Source organism: Oncorhynchus kisutch, linkage group LG3, assembly GCF_002021735.2.
Source record: "Oncorhynchus kisutch isolate 150728-3 linkage group LG3, Okis_V2, whole genome shotgun sequence".
In the NCBI taxonomy this organism is placed as follows: Eukaryota; Metazoa; Chordata; class Actinopteri; order Salmoniformes; family Salmonidae; genus Oncorhynchus; species Oncorhynchus kisutch.
Genome location: NC_034176.2, coordinates 69,584,973 through 69,609,754, shown reverse-complemented (window position 1 = coordinate 69,609,754; position 24,782 = coordinate 69,584,973). Strand labels below are relative to the sequence as shown.

Here is a 24,782-nt window from a genome sequence, read left to right as displayed (position 1 = left end):
GACAGGTCTGGGGCAATATGAAGTTCATATATTTGGGCAGATATTTAAATACCTAGTCTTGGAATCCCACAAAGGAAAATAGGAGTCATTAATCCACATGGTGCAAACATGTTATTAAATTGAGTCTAATTTCACTTAGCCTACACATCATTGTGTTTCTCCTCAGATTTTGCCTGCACATATGTGACTGGTTACAGGATCCTATGCACCTGACGCTAGTTCCTACTTCAAAAGAGAGCCGTTTGAAAAAAATGTATACAGGGAGAAATACAGGATTCTTCCAGGCTAGCCATGATTGGCTGAGATAGTGGAGGGGCTGGAAATGCAGAGAGATGAGTCCTTATTGGTGTGTCATGTCACAGGCTTCAGTGTAAAAATGAATGGGGGCTCCCCTGGTCAGTATATAGATAATCTTTTCTATAACATATTTTTGGGACTATATAGCTTTTTTTTATTGAACCTTTATTTAACTAGGCAAGTCAGTTAAGAACAAATTCTTCTTTACAATGACGCCCTACCCCGGGACAAACCCTAACCCGGATGACACTGGGACAATTGTGCGCTGCCCTATGGGACTCCCAATCACGGCCAGTTTGATACAGCCAGGAATCAAACCAGGGTCTGTAGTTACCCCTTTAGCACTGAGATGCAGTGCCTTAGACCGCTGCACCACTTGGGAGAAGAGATAAAAAATGAATAGGAAAAGAGACAAAAAATAAAATAAGAAGTAATTTGTAAAAATAAAATAAAAAACACCAAAATGGGCAGGTGCTCCAGCACCCCTAGGGCTCTACCTGTACACGTGCTTGCTAGTATCTCATCTCTCAGTAGTGAAGCATTGTCTCCTTCAGGAAGATAACTCATAATCACTTTCTCTGCATTGTTCCATCCAGTGGTCCCTGGTGAAGGACACAGGCATTTCCATTGGTATTAGCATTAAGCACTAATCTTCCCAATTCACCCCATCTCAGCTCCTTTCCACCAGGTCCTAACCTCATTCAGCAGAGCTAAATGGGCCCATGGTGATGATGCCTGAGGTCATCAGGAATGAGTGCTCATCACAGTGCCTCGTAAATTAGACAACTGACAGCTCTGTGTGTGTTTTTGTGATGGAAAGATCAGTGTGTGTGTGTGTGTGTGTGTGTGTGTAAAAATACACTACCATTCAAAAGCAGCCAACAAGTGCTAAGCGTATGTGCGAACTCCTTACAGACTGTTGGAAAAGCATTCCAGGTGAAGTTGGTTGAGAGAAGGTCAAGAGTGTGCAAAGCTGTCATCAAGGCAAAGGGTGGCTACTTTGAAGAATCTCAAATATAAAACACATTTTGATTTGTTTAACACTTTTTTGGTTACTACATGATTCCATATGTGTTATTTCATAGTTTTGATGTCTTCACTATTATTCTACAATGTAGAAAATAGTCTAAATAAAGAAAAACCCTGGAATGAGTAGGTGTGTCCAAACTTCTGACTGGTACTGTATGTCTGTCACTCTTAGGGCTGGCACAACTACAATAACTTTATAACCTTGTAACCAACAGTTATGGATGAAGACCATGAAAATAAAATAATTAAAAAAAACAAAAAACAAGATGGGACGGGACATCCGGGCATTTGTGCGGTCGAGTCAATTTCTGCTGGAACATTTTTATTTATTTTGTATTTCACCTTTATTTAACCAGGTAGGCCAGTTGAGAACACCTTTATTTAACCAGGTAGGCCAGTTGAGAACACCTTTATTTAACCAGGTAGGCCAGTTGAGAACAAGTTCTCATTTACAACTGCGACCTGGCCAAGATAAAGCAAAGCAGTGTGACAAAAACAACAACACAGTTACACATGGGATAAACAAACGTACAGTCAGTAACACAATAGAAAAATCTTTACACAGTGTGTGCAAATGTAGAAAGGCAGTAAAATGGCCATAGTGGCGAAGTAATTACAATTTAGCATTAACACTGGAGTGATAGATGTGCAGATGATGATGTGCAAGTAGAGATACTGGGGTGCAAAAGAGCAAAAAGATAACAATATGGGGATGAGGTAGTTGGGTGGGCTATTTACAGATTGTCTGTGTATAGGTACAGTGATCTGTAAGCTGCTCTGACAGCTGATGCTTATAGTTAGTGAGGGAGATGTAAGTCTCCAGTTTCAGTGACTTTTGCAATTCGTTCCAGTCATTGGCAGCAGAGAACTGGAAGTAAAGGAGGCCAAAGGAGGTGTTGGCTTTGGGGATGGCGAGAGAAATACACCTGCTGGAGCGCGTGCAACGGGAGGGTGTTGCTATGGTGACCAGTCAGCTGAGATAAGGTGGGGATTTACCAAGAAAAGACTTATAGATGACCTGGAGGCAGTGGGTTTGGACTCTACAACGTGAAGAAATATTGTTGCTCCTTGCTGAAACAAGCAAGGTGTTGTAGCAAACAAGTATTTGGTTGCTTAGGCAATGCCCCCCTTCCTGCAGCAGCACATGCAGTCGAGGAGAGGAGAAAATGTGCATGTACATTTAAAAATAAAAAATTAAGTTCTCTCTACTTTTTTCTGTAGACTTCTGTCTCCTGCAATTTTTTATATGACACTCTCCAACCACTTCTCCCCATTATGTCTTCTTAGAATAGAGATGTTTAATCATCTCCTCAAAGCAATCCTTTTCAAAGCTGTGTAAGATCAGACAGACCTGTCTTGTTGTGGACAATCACAGGTAGGCCCTGTCTTCAGTGATCTCATTGATGGACCAGCGCCTTTCTCAGTGTGTCAGTGTGTGAGCTACAGTAGCTGTGATGTGACCATTGATCCTGTCTGTGTTTTTCATGTCACATGGAACTGGCATTTATCAGAGCTCTGCCCTCCCATTGATTATAAAATATGATTCATATTATTCCAGGGAGGTCAGTGCTGAATCAATGAGGCGTAGCTGATGAAGAGAACACCCTCACACACACTGATATATGATGACATTTGTCACGGAAGATTTAACACCCACTCAGAGCATTCCTGTACACACAGGTTTGCGATACAGTCACAGAGCAAGGAAAGCATGCAAATGTTGACAGCATGCATAATAATAATCCATGAGCCGGTTATTCTGTCCTCTGTGTTGGGGTTCAGGTGATTCTGTGCCTTTAATAGTGATACAAGTCTTGTCTGAACAGCGACCATTTTGACTTTCATGAGTTTGGAACCCAGGTGACCTGACTCTAGGTGACTCATTATTCCTTCAGGATGACTGTGTTAGAGCCCTGTGCCATGTTGCCTGGAGAATAATAGGGATAGCTAATGACCTGCCTTTCCCTTCAACCCATTTCAATGGAACTCAAAGGCACTTAGACCAGGGGTGGTCAATCCTACTCTGGCCCTGGCTGTCGACTTTTGTTCCAGCCAATGTGGCTGGTTGGATAGTGTAAGTCAGGGCTGGCCAGCCCTACTCCTGCAAAGCTACATAGAGGGTGTGCAGACGTTTCCAGTACTGATTCAACCAATGCCCTGCTGAATCCTGTGTTAGTGCTGGGCTACATTCACATAGAGATCTTTTATTGAGGCCCTGGGGTTTTGGATGTAAAGGTTGGGCTTCAGAATGTACTCAGTGGTAATTATCTGAATGCAGGCCCTCTGCTGCCTTGTTAACATCAGCCGTCCTCTCCTGTCCCCTCTCCTACTCTGCTCTCTCTCTTCACTGCTCTGCTCTCCTCTCCCCTCCACTGCTATCTTCTTTTCTCACATAATTGGTTGTCTAACATATTGGCCACATGTGTGCGTGTGTCTGACTGTCTCAGTGTGGTTTAATTGGATGCTCTGTGACACAACTGAACCCTACCTCCATCCCCTCACCTCCTCTGCCTCCTCTCTCTCACCTCCCTCCTCCTCTCAGCTCTGCCTCCTCCGCCCCCACCTCACCTGTCTGGTAATCAGGCAATTGGTTCTCTCTCTCTCTGGGTGATGACGGTGAGATGACGGTGTACCCACCATCTCTGATGAGCTCTACTTTAACCATGAATACTAATATTTGACTAAATAATAATATGAATACACTCTTATAAAAAACTGTTCTACCTGGAACCAAAAACAGTTCTACCTGGAACCAAAAACAGTTCTACCTGGAACCAAAAACAGTTCTACCTGGAACCAAAAACAGTTCTACCTGGAACCAAAAACAGTTCTACCTGGAACCAAAAACAGTTCTACCTGGAACCAAAAACAGTTCTACCTGGAACCAAAAACAGTTCTACCTGGAACCAAAAACAGTTCTACCTGGAACCAAAAAGGGTTCTAACTGGATTTTTTTTCTAAGAATGTACAGTTGGACACAATGAGGGTGGTAATAGGCTGGGAAGAGAAATACAAGTATATAGTGGAGGGCAGACTCAGGTAGTAATTAATAAATGGCCACTCATATTGGGTCTTTGACTTCAAATGTATTTGCCACTTTGATCCAGCCATTATTTAGGAATATGACCTAAATAATGTTCCAGTGGGGGGGTGTCTGGTAACATGGGTCATTAGCTCTTAGTGTGTCTATATTTGGGAAGGACAAAAATATCAGTCTCAAGCTCATGGTATTTCATTTGACAGCAGGCACATAATTGAGAGCAGTGGTATTTGGATGTATGTGTGTGTGTGCATGTGTGTGTGTGCGGGAGTGTGAGTGTACATGCATGTGCCACATGTGCTTCTGTGCATGTTTATGTTTGAATACACATAGCAGGATGGAGGGCTTCATTTCAGAGGGGAGTGACCTAAATCTCAGCTGTCAGTGAGAGGGAGGCAGCTTTGACAGGTTGACACAGAGATGGTGATGGCATCCATTAATCACTAGAGCATGTCTAGGGCTGGACCGGGCTTCCCACTAAGTCTGGAGCCCCAGCAACCACAGGAAGCAGCCCTAACCAAGACCAAGACCAAGAAATCATACATCCCTTATGACTAAGACCAGGAGTTTTCCTGACCATATAACCTGACCAGGAAAAACTCTGGGCCTAGTTATAGCCTGTATGTTATACATTTATAGAGTTTTGTCTTTATATTTTATTTTCACAATGATATTACAATTGGATTGCAGTAGTCTTGTTTGTGTTGAGCTGCCTGTGGTTAGCATTCCCTAGCCTGAGGGCACATGAAGCTCTCTGGAACAGATCAAACCCAATCCAAACCACATGATATCTGTCTAAGATGCTCTGTCAACATGATCAAAACAAAGGAGATGATAGTGGACTACAAGAAAAGGAGGACCGAGCACGCCCCATTCTCATCAACGGGGTTGTAGTGGAACAGGTTGAGTGCTTCAAGTTCCTTGGTGTCCACATCACCAACAAACTGTCAAGGTCCAAACACACTAAGACAGTTGTGAAGAGGGCACGACAAAGATTCTCAAAAGGTTCTACAACTGCACCATTTAGAACATCCTGACTGGTTGCATCACTGCCTGGTATGGCCTCCGACCGCAAGGCACTACAGAGAGTAGTGCGTACGGCCCAGTACATCACTGGGGCCAAGCTTCCTGCCATCCAGGACCTCTATATCAGGTGGTGTCAGAGGAAGGCCCTAAAAATTGTCAAAGACTCCAGCCACCCTAGTCATAGACTGTTCTCTCTGCTACCGCATGGCAAGCGATACCAAGTCTTGGTCCAAAAGGCTTCTTAACAGCTTCTACCCCCAAGCCATAAGACTCCTGAACAGTTAATCGAAGGGCTACCCAGAACCCTCTTTTACACTGCTGCTACTCTCTGTTCATAATCTATGCATAGTCACTTTAACTCTTTAACTCAGTCACTTTAACCTACATGTACATACTACCTCAATTACCTCGACTAACCGGTGCTCCCGCACAGTAACTCTGTACCGGTACCCCCTGTATACAGCCTCGCTTGTTATTTTACTGCTGCTGTTTCATTATTTGTTACTTCTATTTTCTAATTTCAATTTTTTTATTATCTATTTTTTACTGAGCACTTATTTGTATTTTCTTTCTTAATTAACTTCGTAAAGCATTGTTGGTTAAGGGCTTGTAAATAAGAATGTCACTGTAAGGTCTACACATTTTATTTTATTTGATTTGAGAACAGTTCACAGACCCAGCCCAGTGAAATGGCTTTCTCTTGACTTTCATAAGCAAGCACGTTGGCCCCAAACATAACAATTTACTGCAAATGACAGACTCTGACTGGCTACATGATAGCTTTGAAGGTAATGCGTTACTTATAACTGGAGGATCTCTAGCTTCAGTATATTATGTACACTTGGGTTAACCGCTCACTGTGTACTGTGACATGAATGCACCTGCATATCGGAGGAGGTTATTAGGGTCTTGAAGGTAAAACTGTTGTGGCTGATGAGGGGGCTTGAACCAGAGATCCTCCAGTTATAAATAACGCATTACCTTCAAAGCTATCATGTAGCCAGTCAGAGTCTGGACCCAGTGAAAAATGTCAGAGCACACTTATATTATCACAGATCAGAAGAAACAAAGAAACCTGACAGGGCTACTCTCTAGTGTCTATAACACTCTGTGTCCACCCAATATATTCTATCTTCTCTCTCTCTGAACCACTAGTCAAGGGGAAAAGAGAAAGAACAAAAACCAGAGTGAGATGAAGGGTGAGACGGTATGAAACAACCCCGCTGAAGTGTTACTGAGAAAGAGGGAGGAGTGTGTCTCATAGAGCTGACAAGATCATCTCTCCCTTCTTTCACAACCTGAGGCAATCAGATCCACATCTCCTCACATAGCTGACAGAATCACACAGGCGGATTCTCACTGACCAGCTGTATCAGTGCTCGGTATGATGGGGAAGATATACATGGGGAATGTTATTCTTTACAACATGCCAGTTGCACTGAAATATCACAGCTATTGTAAGTTAACAACACGCCTCAATTACTTTGGAAATTTAGCAGTTTCTCTGAAATGGAACAGTTATTGTAAGATAGCAACTTGCCTTGAATGACAAAATAACTCCTCATCCCTTTCATCATTAGCTAGACACAGTTGTATTGTTCAATGTTATTTTCACAGCCTTTTGTAACCTGCTGTTATGTTTACCAGCTGCGTGTTAACTTTGAATATGTGTAGACAGAGTGTGTGTTACTACTGCACTCTGATACCACTGCACACCAAACATAGACGAAGTTGATGACAGTCATGGCTCCCGAAATAGTAGAGCAGTGATGTTGTTCAAATGACATCCCAGAAAGCGTCAGAGAAACAGTGAAAGTACAGTTTTATTTGTATCTTGGCCTATTTCGAGTACGTCAAACAATACATTGTTGGTTGGTGGATATAAAGTCGGAGATCTTTGATAGGCTGATGAAGAATTTGTGCCAGGATATAATCAGTGCCACCTATTGAGGTTAGCATAGGGCTAACGTGTGCCATATTATCTGATGGGACCAGCTGTAACTTACTGTTCTGTAATGTGCAAGTAAATCGACAATTTTAATTGGCTGATACGCATTTTGTGCCGGAGAACCTGTTTATATTTAAATGGTTCCTTGTGGTCGCAAGTTGCACCCTGTGTGTTTGCACTTATGTGATGAGCATTGCTATTGTGATTTTCTAACAGTGAAAAAAAGTCATTTTCACAAATCCATCTTTCTTGGAGGAATAGCCTTGATAAGGCTAGATTGTGGTTGTCATTTAAAGACAATCCAAGGTGGTTGTGGGGAACGTGACCTGTTATTTGTGTTGTTTGTAGATGAGTGGCCCCCATTAACTCCCATATGATGGTGGGGGTAGCGTGATGTATCTGTCTGCCTGACAACCAATCAGAGGGAAGGATTCCTGATGGAGGTCAATAAGAGTGACTGACAGAAAGATGGAGCAGAGATGGGGTAGGAGGGAGATTCAGGGGTTACATCTGACCTCTGCTTATAGTTTGAGTACACAAATTGTTACTCGAACAGGCTCCTGTGGGATACATTTATTATGTTCATATTGATCTGTTACCCCGGGTATTAAGTTTACCTGGGATTTTAAAGCAAAGTCATTTGAAATACATTGCTTGTTGTGTGGCCTTAGTGGCATTTCTGCCCATTTCTATTCACTGTCTTGGGACCAGCACAGTTTGACAGGGATGATTGAAGACTGTAGAGGAAAACCATAACAGAGACTGTAAAGTCATCTGGATGTATTCCTGTGTCTTCCTCTCACTGGTTTTCCTCATCAAGCAATGTGAACATGGGAGGCTGGTGGGAGGAGCTGTAGGAGGACAGGCTTATTGTAATGGTTGGAATGGAGTCCAAACTGGTTTCATTATGTTCGATAGCATTCCATTCTAGCCAGAATAATTTGTCCATCCTCCTATAGCTCCTCCCACCAGCCTCCTCTAAATGTGAAACATCCTGTATTTTAGTCTTTGGCACATTCACTCTTCCTTATTCCCTCCTTCAGGTTCTCTACAATCCTTTGGGGGTTGTCTCAACCAAGTCTGGCCTTCTGTTGTTTTCCAATGCATACTTTTACATTTTAGTCATTGAGCAGACACTTATCCAGAGGAATTTGGGTTAAGGGACAGATTTTTCACTTGGTCAGCTCAGGGATTTGAACCAGCAACCTTTCGATTCCATGCCAAATGCTCTTAAGTGCTAGGCTACCTGCCGCCCTGCACACACATACACGCACGACGACAGGAATGCGCACACACACACACACACATACACACAGAAACACACACACACACACACACTAACACACATACATACACGAACACACACACAAAACCAATATCCGCTTAGTTGACGTATAACTGATTGTTAGGCTCGCGGGAGAGCAGCCCTGCTGGTTATAGAGGGGTGTTTGCTTATCTGCTGCAATATTGGCCATTTGTCAAAATCACGGCACAGCATAGGCTTCTATTGATGGTGAATGCAGAGTCATTGTTATAAATGAAGCAGAGACAGCTTGCCTGTATAACTGACTGGGTGCTATTTCAGGTTTGTGTTCCTCTGCTCAGGGAAGATGCAGCACCAAGGAGGCAGCAGCATTGTCACATTGTAATGATTTAGAGCTATGAGCACACAATAAGAAGATGTCTCTGACAAACACAGGATCCAGTACACTTGCTGTTTGTCTCTAGTGTGAAGGGCCTATACAGTTCAATGGAAGTGCAGCTACTGTATATTCCACATCTATGCTGAGGCCATGACCATAGAATAAATCATTTTATATCTCATTTTGATGTTCTGAAACAAAGAGGTATGACTGCACAACTGTAAGACTCACTTAGCTTCTCCTGTGCAGAGTAGTAGCTACTGTAAGTAGATTATGTTACCTGAAACCATGGCTATTTCTTTGATCATTGGCGTTAGCAGTGTATTGTCTCTACGAGGCTGTACTTTAGCTGGGATGTGTAAAGCCATTGAGATTTGGGGCTGTGAGGCGACGTGATGACCAGAGACTCTCAGTGGAGCACAGTCGTCACCTTCTCCTACACCCGCTGTTGCCTCCTACACCTACTGTCACCCCCTTCCCACCCGTGCCCTCTTAAAATGCAATTTCCTGCTGGCGAAGGCCCTACGGGGGGTCCCCGGGTGCCTGAGACACGGATCTAACCCTTCTCATCCTGCTTGCACCCCTGAGCAACCTGATAGGAAGACAATTAGGGAGAGGCGTGTAAATGTCACAGGACGCAGGGACCTCATTACGGAACCCCACAGGGGGTTCTGGGAGAAAACAAACACCCCCCCCCCATCGGGCATGGTAGACGGTAGAGAGAGACCAGCAGAACGCACTGCTATTAACAGTCTGAGGGGCATTCTGTTTGTGTTCACTAATCTAGTTTGGGAAGGAGAAAGTAATTGTAAAAAAAAATGCTTCCGAGTTTTTTGATGGAGTGCAAGGCTGCATACGCATCAAGATGCCTTAGGAATGCCTAGTGGTATTCATTAGTAGGACTACAGTACTATATACAGTGGTTCCACCTTTAAAAGTTGACAGCTTACACCGCGGGACTTATAGGATATTTGTGGTTTAGTACGGTACCCTGCGTCACCACTTCATTGCTCCAGACCAGCGCAAGGGGGAGTTAGAGCACTGGTTATGTTTTGGGTCCTACTGTGTCTCTAACTGACAATGAATGGGCGGCATAAACCTAAATAGAAACTGATAATTGTGCACAATTTCAGTATTACTTACTAAAACTATTGTTACACTAAGGTTTTTATAATTTTATTTTTAGGATTATTTTGCTCTTACTGTAGTACTGGAGGCCACTCCCGGCCAGTCATGTTGTACAGCACCTGAGTGGTGCAATGGTCTAAGACACTGCATAGCAGAACAAGCTGTGTTGCTACAGATGCTGGTTCAATACCTGAGTTAGTCTTGACTGGGAAACCCATGAGATGACTGTAGGTTTTTGGTTTTTCTCCATCTAAAAACAGAAATAAATAATTCTAAATAACAAACTGGCTTTATTTACAAATTAGAAATTAGCCCCATTAGCCCCATGTTCAAGAATGGCCTTTTTCTCACTCATTTTACATTACTTGAAAATGTAATAATCTCCAAAATATTGTTATTTTTTAAACAAAGCGATTATTATTATTATTATTATTAATTTAGTATTATATAAAATCCTGTTGGATATCCTCACATGTATATATTATTAACCCTGTTATTAGCAGAACAATATATATTGATCAGGGCTCCCGAGTGGCGCACAATGGGACTGCCTTGCAATTCTACAGCTGTATCTACTGAAAGAGTGCAAGGTTCAAGGCACGAGGGCAGGGGGCACGGGATGGGCCGCAAAGCCGTGCACAGAAGACCTACCTAGCCCATGGGGAAGGGGGTGGACCGCCACACTGGCAACATTTTAAGGGGCATTGCATTTATAATGGCGCTGACTAGGGAAACGTTCTCGCTGTTCTGTTCTTAGTACCAGTCTGCAGGTTCACACTGAAATGATGTAACTAATAATGACATCTTTATTGATAAAAATACTCTTTCAAAAGGCCGATGTTTAGTTAGTTGGATCCATAACGAATTACTATGGGAATAAATATCGCTGAATTACAGAAATATCCTCCAATCCTCTATATGTAATTACTGGCGGAGAGTCATGTCATATTTTTGTAGGCCTACCGTAAGCGACTTGAGTCTCACTAGTGTTGAGTAATGTGCTGTTGAAATTGGTGTAGGTGTTATTTATTTAAAGAGTATATTGAAGTTAGATGCAATAGCCTACAACTATTTTAGCACCGTCTTGCACTACTCTGAGACAAGCATGACCTTCCGGCGCCGACAAAGATGGCCGCCTCGCTTTGTGTTCCTAGGAAACTAAGCAGTATTTGTTTTTTATGTGTTATTTCTGACATTGTTACCTCAGGTAATCTCAGGTTTTATTACATACATTCGGGAGGAACTATTGGATATAAGAGCAACGTCAACTCATCAACATTATGACCAGGAATACGACTTTCCCGATGCGGATCCTCTGTTTGGCCTACCACCCAGGACAATGGATCGGATCCCAACCGGCGACCCAAAACAACGATGCCGTAGAAGGGGCAGACGGAGCAGTCTTCTGGTCAGGCTCTGTAGATGGGCACATCGCACACCGCTCCCGAGCATACTACTCGCCAATGTCCAGTCTCTTGACAACAAGGTAGACGAAATCCGAGCAAGGGTAGCATTCCAGAGAGACAGGCAGTTAACCCACCTTTCCTAGGCCGTCATTGAAAATAAGAATTTGTTCTTAACTGACTTGCCTAGTTAAATAAAGGTTTAAAAAAATAATAATAATGCTGACCGCATTATCTACAAAGAGAAGTCTCTTCGATCATAATCACAGTCGTGTATATTCCCCCCAAGCAGACACATCAACGGCCTTGGAAGAACTTCATTGGACTCTATGTAAACTGGAAACCACATATCCTGAGGCTGCATTTATTGTAGCTGGGGATTTTAACAAGGATAATCTGAAAACAAGGCTCCCCAAATTCTAGCAGCATATCGATTGTGCTACCAGGGCTGGTAAAACCCTAGACCACTGTTATTCTAAATTTCACGACACATATAAGGCCCTCCCCCACCCTCCCTTCAGAAAAGCTGACGGCGACTCCATTTTGTTGCTCCCAGCCTATAGACAGAAACTAAAACAGGAAGAACCCGCACTCAGGTCTGTTCAACGCTGGTCCAACCAATCGGATTCCACGCTTCAAGATTGCTTCGATCACGTGGACTGGGATATGTTCCACATTGCGGCGAACAACAACATTGACGAATATGCTGATTCGGTGTGCGAGTTTATTAACAAATGCATCGGTGATGTTACACCCACAGCGTCTACTAAAACATTCCCCAACCAGAAACCGTGGATGAATGGCAGCATTCGCGCAAAACTGAACACGAGAACCACTGCTTTTAATCAGGGCAAGGTGACCGGAAACATGACCGAATACAAACAGTGTAGCTATTCCCTCAGCCAAGCAATCAAACAAGCTAAGCGTCAGTACAGAGACAAAGTGGAGTTACAATTCAACGGCTCAGACATGAGAGGTATGTGGCAGGGTCTACAGTCAATCACAGACTACAAAAGAAAAACCAGCCCGACGCGGATCACGATGCCTTGCTCCCAGACAGACTAAAAAACTTTTTTGCTCGCTTTGAAGACAATACAGTGCCACTGACACGGCCCGCTACCAAAACCTGAGGGCTCTCCTTCACTGTAGCCAACGTGAGTAAAACATTTAAACGTGATACCCTCGCAAGGCTGCAGGCCCAGAAGGCATCCCCGGTCACAACCCCAGAGCATGAGCAGACCAGCTGGCTGGTATGTTTACAGACATATTTTATCAATCCTTATCCCAGTCTGCTGTCCCCACATGCTTCAAGAGGGCCACCATTGTTCCTGTTCCCAAGAAAGCTAAAGTAACTGAGCTAAATGACTACCGCCCTGTAGCACTCACTTCTGTCATCATGAAGTACTTTGAGAGACTAGTCAAGGACCATATCACCTCCACCCTACCTGACACCCTAGACCCACCGGGCCGCCCCCAGGTGGTGAAGGTAGGTAACAACATCTCCACCCCGCTGATCCTCAACACTGGGTCCCCACAAGGGTGCGTTCTCAGCCCTCTCCTGTACTCCCTGTTCACCCATGACTGCGTGGCCATGCACGCCTCCAACTCAATCATCAAGTTTGCAGGCAACACTACAGTGATAGGCTTGATTACCAACAACGACAAGACGGCATACAGGGAGGAGGTGAGGGCCCTCGGAGTGTGGTGTCAGGAAAATAACCTCACACTCAACGTCAACAAAAAAAAGGAGAGGATCGTGGACTTCGGGAAACAGCAGAGGTAGCAGCCCCCTATCTACATTGACGGGACAGTAGTGGAGAGGGTGGAGAGTTTTAAGTTCCTCGGCGTACACATCACGGACAAACTAAATTGGTCCACCCACACAGACAGCGTCGTGAAGAAGGCGCAGCAGCGCCTCTTCAACCTCAGGAGGCTGAAGAAATTCGGCTTGTCACCAAAAGCACTCAAAAACTTTTACAGATACAAAATCAAGAGCATCTTGTCGGGCTGTATCACCGCCTGGTACGGAAGCTGCTCCGCCCATAACCGGAAGGCTCTCCAGTAGGTAGTGAGGTCTGTACAACGCATCACCGGGTGCAAACTACCTGCCCTCCAGGACACCTACATCACCCGATGTCACAGGAAGGCCAAAAAGATCATCAAGGACAACAACCACCCGAGTCACTGCCTGTTCACCCCGTTATCATCCAGAAGGCGAGGTCAGTAAAGCTGGGACCGAGAGACTGAAAAACAGCTTCTATCTCAAGGCCATCAGACTGTTGAACAGCCATCACTAACATTGAGTGGCTTCTGCCAACACACTGACTCAACTCCAGCCACTTTAATAATGGAAAAATTGATGTAATCAATTTATCACTAGCCACTTTATATTATATAATGTTTACTTACCCTACATTACTCATCTCATATGTTTAAACTGTACTCTCTACCATCTACTGCATCTTGCCATCTTGATGTAATGTATCACTAGCCACTTTAAACATTGCCACTTCATATAATTTTTTCATACCCTGCATTACTCATCTCATATGTATATACTGTACTCTATACCATCTACTACATGTTGCCTATGCCGTTCGGCCATCACTGATTTATATATTTTTATGTACATATTCGTATTCATTCCTTTACACTTGTTGTTGTGAAATTGTTAGGTTATATTACTTTTTAGATATTACTGCATGGTCGGAACTAGAAGCACAAGCATTTTCACTACACTTACATTAAAACCTGCTAACCATGTGTATGTGACAAATAAATTTGATTTGATTTGAGATTTTTATTTTCACTGAATCTCCGTTTGGGTATTAGATTAGAATTAGAAAATGAGGGTGTAGAAATGTTATACTCTTACTGTATCCTTTACTTAACTACACAAGTCAGTTTACAATGACAACCTACTCCTTCCTCCCTGTCGGGGAATTGAACCCCAGTCTCCCGCGTGCCCGCAGGACACTGCATTTTTTAGCTAAATAGCCCAGTACAGTACTCCCGATTGTCCGTTGTACAGATAAAGGAAACCCAGAGGCTTTTTCATTTTCTTTGGAATAGAAACACCATAATATTAATCAAATGAATCCCAAACTCTAAAAGTAATTGGAAAGGTAGATACAATTATTTGTGACATTGTGGTTACAATAAAGAATGTAAACAATATGCTGTGTTTTTATTTACAGTCGTGATGGACAGCTGGTGGCATTTTGAAAACAGGTTTTCAAACACTTGTAGCACGATTAGCAGGACAATAGACTTTTATTAGCCCGGCTACTGTACGTGTGAACATCCCCCTACCTGCAAAGTATTCGATGCTTAAGTACTCTGAAGTGTTACATTTCTAACTTAAAACAGCAGTACAGTATTTTTTCATCAACATCTTTACACTTTAGTAAATAAAATAATGATAAAAATACTCTTTCAAAATGCTGATGTTTATTTAGTTATGGATCCATAACAAATTACTATGGGAAGAAATATCACTGAATGACAGAAATATTGTAACAAAGTTGTTTAATGAAGGTAAACAAATTGTTGCTTACTGAATACTCTTTCAAACACGTTGTACAGGGCCATTATGGCTATTTGCAGGGCTATATTTTGTGTAAGTTTGGTAATATTTTTATGAAACCTTTCATTGGGTTAATCAATTAAAATATTGTATAGAAAGTTATTGCTCTCCCATTAAAATGTTCCAGTGGAATTCTCAGTGTGTAAGAGAAGATCACCAGGAGGAGATCTCATCAACTCTACGGAGTTATTTTCAGAACAGGGTGATAATTGAGCTGTTGCTTTTTACAGCCGAACAGAAGTCTTCTCTCTCGCGTAGCATCATTGTTTGTTATTGGAAATATGAGAGGGAGTTTTCCATACAAATTACTGGGAAGGGTTTCAGATATATCTATCCTGACATCTTTGCTACTACACCGTTACCTGTGAGTGAGCTTTTAATTTTTAATTTAATATTTATGAGTTAGTGATGATACTTATGAGGACATGTCAGTGATGAGTTCTCCTATAAATTAGCAACATATTAGTTATAAAGAGAGTGAGGGAATTTGCCATTGTTAATCTCATAAGAAAAAGCTCTTCCTACCCTTCACCGAAACCAACTAGAGAGTTGCCATGGGATTTTTGGTCAACGTATTGGCTCAAGTCCTTGTAAAACCCCAAGGCAATGGTTTGTGCTTGATATGATCAGAGCTTGTTGTGATAGCATTCTGTTCCATACTTATTCTAATGATATTGAGGGTGAGAACAATAAGTATCTTGTCTTTGACCGATCCTGACCGTATGTTGATTATTTTGAGATGATTTATTTAGTGGTTGATATAGTGGTGTTGTGTTTCCACCCTGCAGGATACAGTGGTTGATATTGTTGTATTGTGTTTCCACCCTGCAGGATACAGTGGTTGATATTGTTGTATTGTGTTTCCACCCTGCAGGATACAGTGGTTGATATTGTTGTATTGTGTTTCCACCCTGCAGGATACAGTGATTGATATTGTTGTATTGTGTTTCAACCCTGCAGGATACAGTGATTGATATTGTTGTATTGTGTTTCAACCCTGCAGGATACAGTGGTTGATATTGTTGTATTGTGTTTCCACCCTGCAGGATACAGTGGTTGATATTGTTGTATTGTGTTTCAACCCTGCAGGATACAGTGATTGATATTGTTGTATTGTGTTTCCACCCTGCAGGATACAGTGATTGATATTGTTGTATTGTGTTTCCACCCTGCAGGATACAGTGATTGATATTGTTGTATTGTGTTTCCACCCTGCAGGATACAGTGATTGATATTGTTGTATTGTGTTTCCACCCTGCAGGATACAGTGGTTGATATTGTTGTATTGTGTTTCAACCCTGCAGGATACAGTGGTTGATATTGTTGTATTGTGTTTCCACCCTGCAGGATACAGTGGTTGATATTGTTGTATTGTGTTTCCACCCTGCAGGATACAGTGATTGATATTGTTGTATTGTGTTTCCACCCTGCAGGATACAGTGATTGATATTGTTGTATTGTGTTTCCACCCTGCAGGATACAGTGGTTGATATTGTTGTATTGTGTTTCAACCCTGCAGGATACAGTGGTTGATATTGTTGTATTGTGTTTCCACCCTGCAGGATACAGTGGTTGATATTGTTGTATTGTGTTTCCACCCTGCAGGATACAGTGGTTGATATTGTTGTATTGTGTTTCCACCCTGCAGGATACAGTGGTTGATATTGTTGTATTGTGTTTCCGCCCTGCAGGATACAGTGGTTGATATTGTTGTTTTGTGTTTCCACCCTGCAGGATACAGTGGTTGATATTGTTGTATTGTGTTTCCACCCTGCAGGATACAGTGGTTGATATTGTTGTATTGTGTTTCCACCCTGCAGGATACAGTGATTGATATTGTTATGTTGTGCTTCCACCCTGTAGGATACAGTGGTTGATAGTGTTGTGCTGTGTTTCCACCCTGTAGGATAATGTGGTTGATATTGTGGTGTTGTATTGTGTTTCCACCCTGCAGGATAATGTGGTTGATATTGTGGTGTTGTATTGTGTTTCCACCCTGCATGATAATGTGGTGTTGTATTCTGTTTCCACCCTGCAGGATAATGTGGTTGATATTGTGGTGTTGTATTGTGTTTCCACCCTGCATGATAATGTGGTGTTGTATTGTGTTTCCACCCTGCAGGATAATGTGGTTGATATTGTGGTGTTGTATTGTGTTTCCACCCTACAGGATAATGTGGTTGATATTGTGGTGTTGTCTTGTGTTTCCACCCTGCATGTTAATGTGGTGTTGTATTGTGTTTCCACCCTGCAGGATAATGTGGATGATATTGTGGTGTTGTATTGTGTTTCCACCCTGCAGGATAATGTGGTTGATATTGTGGTGTTGTATTGTGTTTCCACCATGCAGGATAATGTGGTTGATATTGTGGTGTTGTATTGTGTTTCCACCCTGCAGGATAATGTGGTTGATATTGTGGTGTTGTATTGTGTTTCCACCCTACAGGATAATGTGGTTGATATTGTGGTGTTGTATTGTGTTTCCGCCCTGCAGGATAATGTGGTTGATATTGTGGTGTTGTATTGTGTTTCCACCCTGCAGGATAATGTGGTTGATATTGTGGTGTTGTATTGTGTTTCCACCCTGCAGGATAATGTGGATCTGGGAGACCTGATGTTCTCTCTGTGCTACCTGCCCACCGCCGGCAGACTGACCATCACCATGATCAAGGCCAGGAACCTTAAGGCCATGGACATCACTGGGGCATCAGGTAGAAGTCAACACTACCTCACACCATAACAACACTACCACAAAAACACATAATATCTCACTGTGTATTTATATTCAGCACATCACTATAACACTGTGGGTTTCTATTCAATACTACTTAACATCAACATATGCTGTAGACAACAAAAATAGCACAGCAGACTCTTTCGCAATCTCTATGTCTCGGTCTCAGTCTCAGTCTCAGTCTCAGTCTCTCTCTCTTTCTCTCTCTCTTTCTCTCTCTCTCTAGACCCGTATGTAAAGGTCTCTCTAATGTGTGACGGTCGGAGATTAAAGAAGAGGAAGACCTCCACTAAGAGGAACACTCTGAACCCTGTCTACAATGAAGCCATAGTCTTTGATGTCCCCCCAGAGAACATTGACCAGATCGGCCTTATGATCGCCGTCATGGACTATGACCGGTGAGTAAATGAGCTTTAACTCAGAGATCCAGTAGTTGTTAACTCCGTGACTCAGTAGCTTTTAACTCAGTGACTCAGTAGCTTTTAACTCTGTAGCTTTTAACTCAGTGCCTCAGTAGCTTTTAACTCAGTGACTCCATAGCTTTTAACTCAGTGACTCAGTAGCGTTTAACTCAGTAGCTTTTAACTCAGTGACTCAGTAGCTTTTCACTCAGTAACTTTTAACTCAGTGACTCAGTAGTTTTTAACTCAGTAGCTTTTAACTCTGTAGCTTTTAACTCAGTGACTCAGTAGCTTTTAACTCAGTAGCTTTTAACTCAGTAGCTTTTAACTCAGTGACTCAGTAGCTTTTAACTCAGTAGCTTTTAACTCAGTGACTCAGTAGCTTTTAACTCAGTCTCAGTAGTTTTTAAATTGTGGTTCTTATGCAGTATATACCTTTCTGCTACTTGTCAGTCTATCAGGCTTCTTATAGCCCCTTGAGAGAGTAGGTACCTCCAGTCAAGAAAATACTTATTCAGAATTGATGCAAGGCCTACAGAGGGTTAAAAAGCTTTCAATGACGATGGAAGTGAAATAGAGAAGGTTACGTTACTCCAGGGCCTCCTATCTTGTGGGTAGCAGTCCAACATCTCCTCGTCTTTATCTTCTTTCTATTCTTTCTCTTATCAATTCTCATTTTTGTATCGCTATGTTTTTCCACCATGGCAAATGTATCATCATTACTGTGAAGGCAGACATATTCACACGATCATCTAGTTTTACAACACCCACCCGTAGCACGCGCTACAGCAGGTGTATTTCACTGGTCATCCCCAAAGCCAACACCTGCTTTGTCCGCCTTTCCTTCCAGTTCTCTGCTGCCAATGATTGGAACGAATTGCAAAAATCACTGAAGATGGAGACTTATATCTCCCTCTCTAACTATAAGCATCAGCTGTCAGAGCAGCTTACCAATCACTGTACCTGTACACAGCCAATCTGTAAAAAGCCCACCCAACTACCTCATCCCCATATTGTTATTTGTCTTTTTGTTCTTTTGCACCCCAGTATCTCTACTTGCACATCATCATCTGCACATCTATCACTCCAGTGTTAATGCTAAATTGTAGTTTTTTCACCTCTATGGCCTATTTATTTCCTTACCTCCCTAATCTTCTACATTTGCACACTCTACATAGATTTTTCTGTTGTGTTATTGACTGTACATTTGTTTATGTGTAACTCTGCTTTATCTTGGCCAGGTCGCAGTTGTAAATGAGAACTTGTTCTCAACTGACCTACCTGGTTAAATAAAGGTGAAATTTTTAAAAAGTTACAAAATAATGACTGTTCTGTCACACCGTTATTGAAAAGATACTCTCATTCTGTCACATCATGTTGCTCTGTCACACCATTCATACAGACGCAATATGAATGTTCTTTCCTGAGATTTCACATCCCATCATACATTTTGGTTGATGTCCTATTTTTCACTGAATTCACACATTTTCAATTAGACATGTGATTCACTTTTAGATCCACACAGGGTTACTGTAATGTTACTTTAATGTTCTGTCTAAAGTTAGGATTAAACTTGTAGGTTTATCTTACTACCCAAATAAACGTTATGTTTAGGTCGAGACAGTACTCCTTCATCTCCTGTCCAAAGGCAGGAGTAATGAAGGCCTCTGTGTGTTTCCCTATCCAGTGTAGGCCATAATGAGGTCATCGGGGTGTGTAAAGTGGGCAACGATGCAGAGCACCTGGGCCGAGACCACTGGAGCGAAATGCTGTCGTACCCACGAAAGCCCATCGCCCACTGGCACCCGCTCATAGAGGTAAAGCCGGTGTTCGTTTGTGTGTGTGTGTGTGCGTGCCCACATATGTCTTTGTTTCCAAGTGCAACATTTTGAAGGTCTGTCTCAGCTGAAATAGGTTTGTATTGCATATTGTCAAAATGACTCAAATACCCAACATCTTGAAGTTGACTAGTTTGACCTATGTCTGGTGGTTTTAGACTTCAGACGGTAGAGTGTTGTTACCTGCCACAGAAACTCATTCATCAAAATTATCCTTCTCTTTTCTAAGGCCTCATTCTTCTCAATAATCAATACCCTAAGAGGCTCTCAACCTCTCTACCTCCCAGCGCAAAAAAAATCCTCCATTGTTAAAAACAACCACAGCTGAGAATGCCAATGCTTTCAGCGAGTAGAACTACCTTGATTTTTTGTTGTTGTTGTTGAGCCAAATCTACTAGGGAAAAATGTAATTAAAATCAGACGTTCATGTGTACAGGTGGTTAGTGGTCAAGAATCAAGGCCTTTCCACGTTACATTGTAGCTGAACAACGGTATTACGTACAATAGCTGACATTAATTGGAAAGATATAATAATACATCTATTTTATTATTATTATGGATGATAGATTGAGTGGAGAGGAGTGTTGAGGAGTTGAAGGAGAGAGTGTGTGACCTGTGCACGCAGCCTTGCGTAATGGCTTTATTGTGTTGGCAACAAAGGAGACTGTCTTCCTTTAGAACACAGCTGAGTGAACCACCAATGTTTAGAGAGGGAGAGAGGGAGAGAAAGAGAGAATGAGTCAGACAGATAGGGAGAGACATACTGCAGATTAAGTGAAAGAGACAGTACGAGAGCAAGAAAAGAGATAGACAGACAGAGGAGGATTTGAGAAAAGGAACAATTAAGCAGACTATTCTGTTTGCTTCAGGGTTACTGACTTAGTTAGTTACATTATGTGACTATGCTTTGAAATCCTAATTTGAGCCCCCAGGAAAGCACATCTATTATTTAGCAGTCTGCCTCACCAGCCATTCGAATCAATGTTGTTCTGCCTTCACAAGGCCCTCCCCCAAAAAGTCACATATTCAGAACACGCCCAGGTCGCAAAAGGACTTCAAACTCAACTATGTCTGTGTGTGTTTGTTTGCTCTGTAACCCATCACACTCTCCCTCACTCTCTTTCTTTAATGGCTTCTGTCTTTTTGCTTTTAAGCCAGCAAACAAAACAATTACTGTCAAGAAGAACTGAACCTTTCACTGGAAAATACATCTGACCTCGATGAGATGAAAAGAGAGGAAGACGTATTTCTGCTTGCTTAACTAACCGATTCTGAGCGGCTAGATTTCTGCAAGCGAAATAATCAATCAAGTGCTTTCATGTTGAAGTGCTGGGAGTTTGAGAGAATCTCTGTTTTCACTACGGGTGTTTTAGAGAGTAGTTCTGTTTGGCAGTCCTCTAAGGAGGATTCAAAGGCAATAAAGATTCTTTCCAAAACAGATTTTAGTTTGGCACAGCTTGTTGCTTATCACCTACAATTAGTGAGAGAGTCTTGAATTTGTGAGCTCTTATTAATGTATTTAGGTCACAATTGCTGCTATTAAGCTTTAACTACAGTGCAGTGAACTTCACCTACAAACAGAACTCACAATTTAATCGGTTTATCAAAGTAGCAGATTTGGTCAATACACTGACCCGAAATGATCCGTTATCTTCATCCCCTTTACAGAATGTCTCTAGGACTACTAATCTACATGTACACAGCTATCTTTATTGGAGGTTTATCTCTCTCATCTCTCTTCTCTCTCTCTCCCACAGTACCAAGGCACCACAGGCGGGAGCCAGGCAGGGTCCTGTAATTCCCTGAAGACTCCTCCGTCTCCGTAAGCTTAACCTTCTGGTCCCTCCCGGAATACGACCACAAGGAGAAGGGGCAGGCGGCCCAGCCCAATCGTAGGAGTACCGTCCTGCTGAGTGGTCGACATACTGTTATAGTCGACATACTGTTATACGTCATGACAATGTGCGGTCGATCTTATGGTTATCAGAAACCAATTATTGTCTGCTCTGTGTCTCTGGGACAGGACGTTTGCATGGGGAGTAGGATTGATTCAGTTGCATGTTGAGTGACCACATTATATGGTTGTTGTCTTTTTATTCAGTCCCAAAAAGAAAATGGATGACAAAAACAACCAGGAGGTTTTAACAGTTTGGTCTAAGCCTGAGTTTGAAGTAACCGTTTTTTACATTAGTCTTGCTCTACCTGTTTTTAATGGGGTGTGTCTGTATTGCACAGTGTACTTAAAAACAACCAGTCGAACTGATGTACATATTTCATTTGGAAACGATGCATGAGGTCATGGGTTTTGGTGGAATATCTTCTCCTCAGTTTCTTTCGGTTTCTGTTCTTGGAATAGAATGTTCTGTCGCATGATCACATGACATGTGCAGTGGCAGTTCATTTCTTAGACTTAGTACCTGTACGTAAAAATGTCCTTTCAAATGTTATCAATAAATATTTATTGATAAAAACACAGCTGGGTGGTCAATGTTAATATTCCTCACCTGTTGCTATGACAACCGCAGATTATCGTGAGGCGATAAAAGGCAAGTGTAAAACCAAATGGTAATGAAACCCAACATGCCTAATCTGATCATGTAAATTAATACAATTATTGTGTGTAATTGGGGGACGGTGATTCTATTAAGTTATTACAGTAAGCTAAATGTCAAAATAAAATAGGATAAAGGCACAAACTGAGTGACTGTGAAATACTGTAGAGAGAGGGGGAGAGACGATCAAGGCCAGAGAGAAGGGGTATCAAGAGATAGTATGACATAAAAATAAAAAAAACTGCGAAATGTGTATGTGTGTGTGTGTGTGTGAGTCTAAGTGTTTTCTGAGAGATGTAGATGGGGTCTAGTCATTTGTTTTGTACCTTGTCGATGATCCGTTGTTTATCTTCGCATATTACAAATCCAATAAATGAGATTGCAGCCGAGTGAATAACCATGACAGGAAGAAACGCCTGTATTTGTGAGAAGGTTACTAAATGAATCCACATAGAAACCAATGCCAAATGAACATCTACTCAGAACATTCACAGATGATTTATCAATATGGTTTAGAATAATCTGGATACATGTCTAGTTGCTAACTACTGTTTCACTTTATCAGCTGGGTTCAGTGAATAATACTGTTGCTATGCATACCTCTTGGGGATACATGTACTTGTACATTTGAGGCTCTGACAGAATATTGACTCCACTGTTTCCTTCAGTATCATACAGGTTCATAATTTTTAGAGCAAGCCGATTGGCTATTGAACCATTAGCTCCTTATTGCGTAGGCTGCATGTTCTGGGGCTAAATTGGTCCACCGTCGCTCTCCATGGATTAGCTGCCTCCAGTGATGATGAGCTGTGATTTGTCACTGTCAGAGAGGGTGTTTTCAATTAGACATGCCTACCCCTCACAAAGTGCCAGAAATCAAAGTCTGATGGAGTTGTACCTACTCCATATGCTGTTCTCAGGTCAATTTAGCATGTTCCTCCAAATGGTAAAGTTAGGGATTAGGAGGGTAAACTGATCCTAGATCTGTGCCTGCTACCCGCAGCACTAGAAGTGTGGTGTTCTAATCTAATCAATTGTACCTCGTGTATTGAGCCAGTTTATCAGATATACTGTAGATCAGAAGAGGTCTACCATGACGGTCTGTTGAATATCCATGTTTCATTATCTGATGCTTTTAGTGATGAATGACTTTATATGTTGAACTCTTCTGGAATGATGGCTGCCATTGTATTGACTTTAGTCATGGGAATTACGTAACGTCTGTTGTACTATGGACTTTTACCATTTCTGGAAATCACTCTTATGGCTACTGTGAAGGTTACCACATTTACCAGCACGACTTCATAGCTCCATACACATCTATAACAAGCCAACATTGTGTACATTTTAAATATGACAAGATAGAACACTAGGAACTGGAGCCATCTATTTCTTTTTTAGCTGAGCATGTCATCAGCAGTGGTGTAAATTATTTGAGTAAAAATAATTGAAATTACCACTTAAATATTTTTTACAACTTTTTCTTGACTACATTCCTAAAGAAAATAATGTTCTATTTGTTCCATACATTTTCCCTGACACACAAAATACTCATTACACCCAAAATACAGTGCTCAGCAGGACAGGAAAATGATCCAATTCACTCACTTATCTAGAGAACATCACTGGTCGTCCCTACTGCCTCTGATCTGGCAGACTCACTTAACATACAGTACATGCTTGGTTTGTTAATTATGTCTGAGTGTTGGAGTGTGCCCTGGTTATCCGTAAATGAAATAAAAAACTAGAAAATGGTGCTGTCTGGTTTGCTTAATATAAGGAATTTTAAATGATACTTAGGTATATTTTAGCAATTACATTTACTTTTGGTAAACCAAATACTTTTAGAATTTTACTGAAGTAGTATTTTCTGTGTGACTTTCACCTTTACTTGAGTCATTTTCTATTAAGGTATCTTTACTTTTAGTATGACAACTAGGTGCTTTTTCCTCCACTGGTCATCAGCCGATACATTCCCTCCCTGCATATGGGACACTTCAGAAGATGACGCGTGACACCGTTTAGATGATGATGATGGTGATGATGATGCAACGTTCGCTGTAAACAGGGCAATTTCCCCTTTCTGTGTAACCTACAGGATGCTTTGGAAATAGAATTAGGAATTAGAATGCTAGAATGGTTATGAACCTTCTTATG

At 41.9% G+C, this 24,782-nt stretch overlaps 1 protein-coding gene across 1 annotated transcript in view; it reads left to right on the top strand.

Annotated features, from left to right (window-relative positions):
- Positions 1-24,380, top strand: part of syt9a (synaptotagmin IXa) — a 46,996-nt gene extending 22,616 nt beyond the window's left edge. The window contains exons 4-7 of the mRNA XM_031812706.1: positions 17,691-17,811; positions 18,061-18,232; positions 19,923-20,052; positions 21,831-24,380. Coding sequence (XP_031668566.1) covers positions 17,691-17,811; positions 18,061-18,232; positions 19,923-20,052; positions 21,831-21,899 — 492 coding nt within the window. The 3' untranslated portion in view covers positions 21,900-24,380. The remainder of the gene's footprint in view (positions 1-17,690; positions 17,812-18,060; positions 18,233-19,922; positions 20,053-21,830) is intronic.
- Positions 24,381-24,782: the final 402 nt, after the last annotated feature.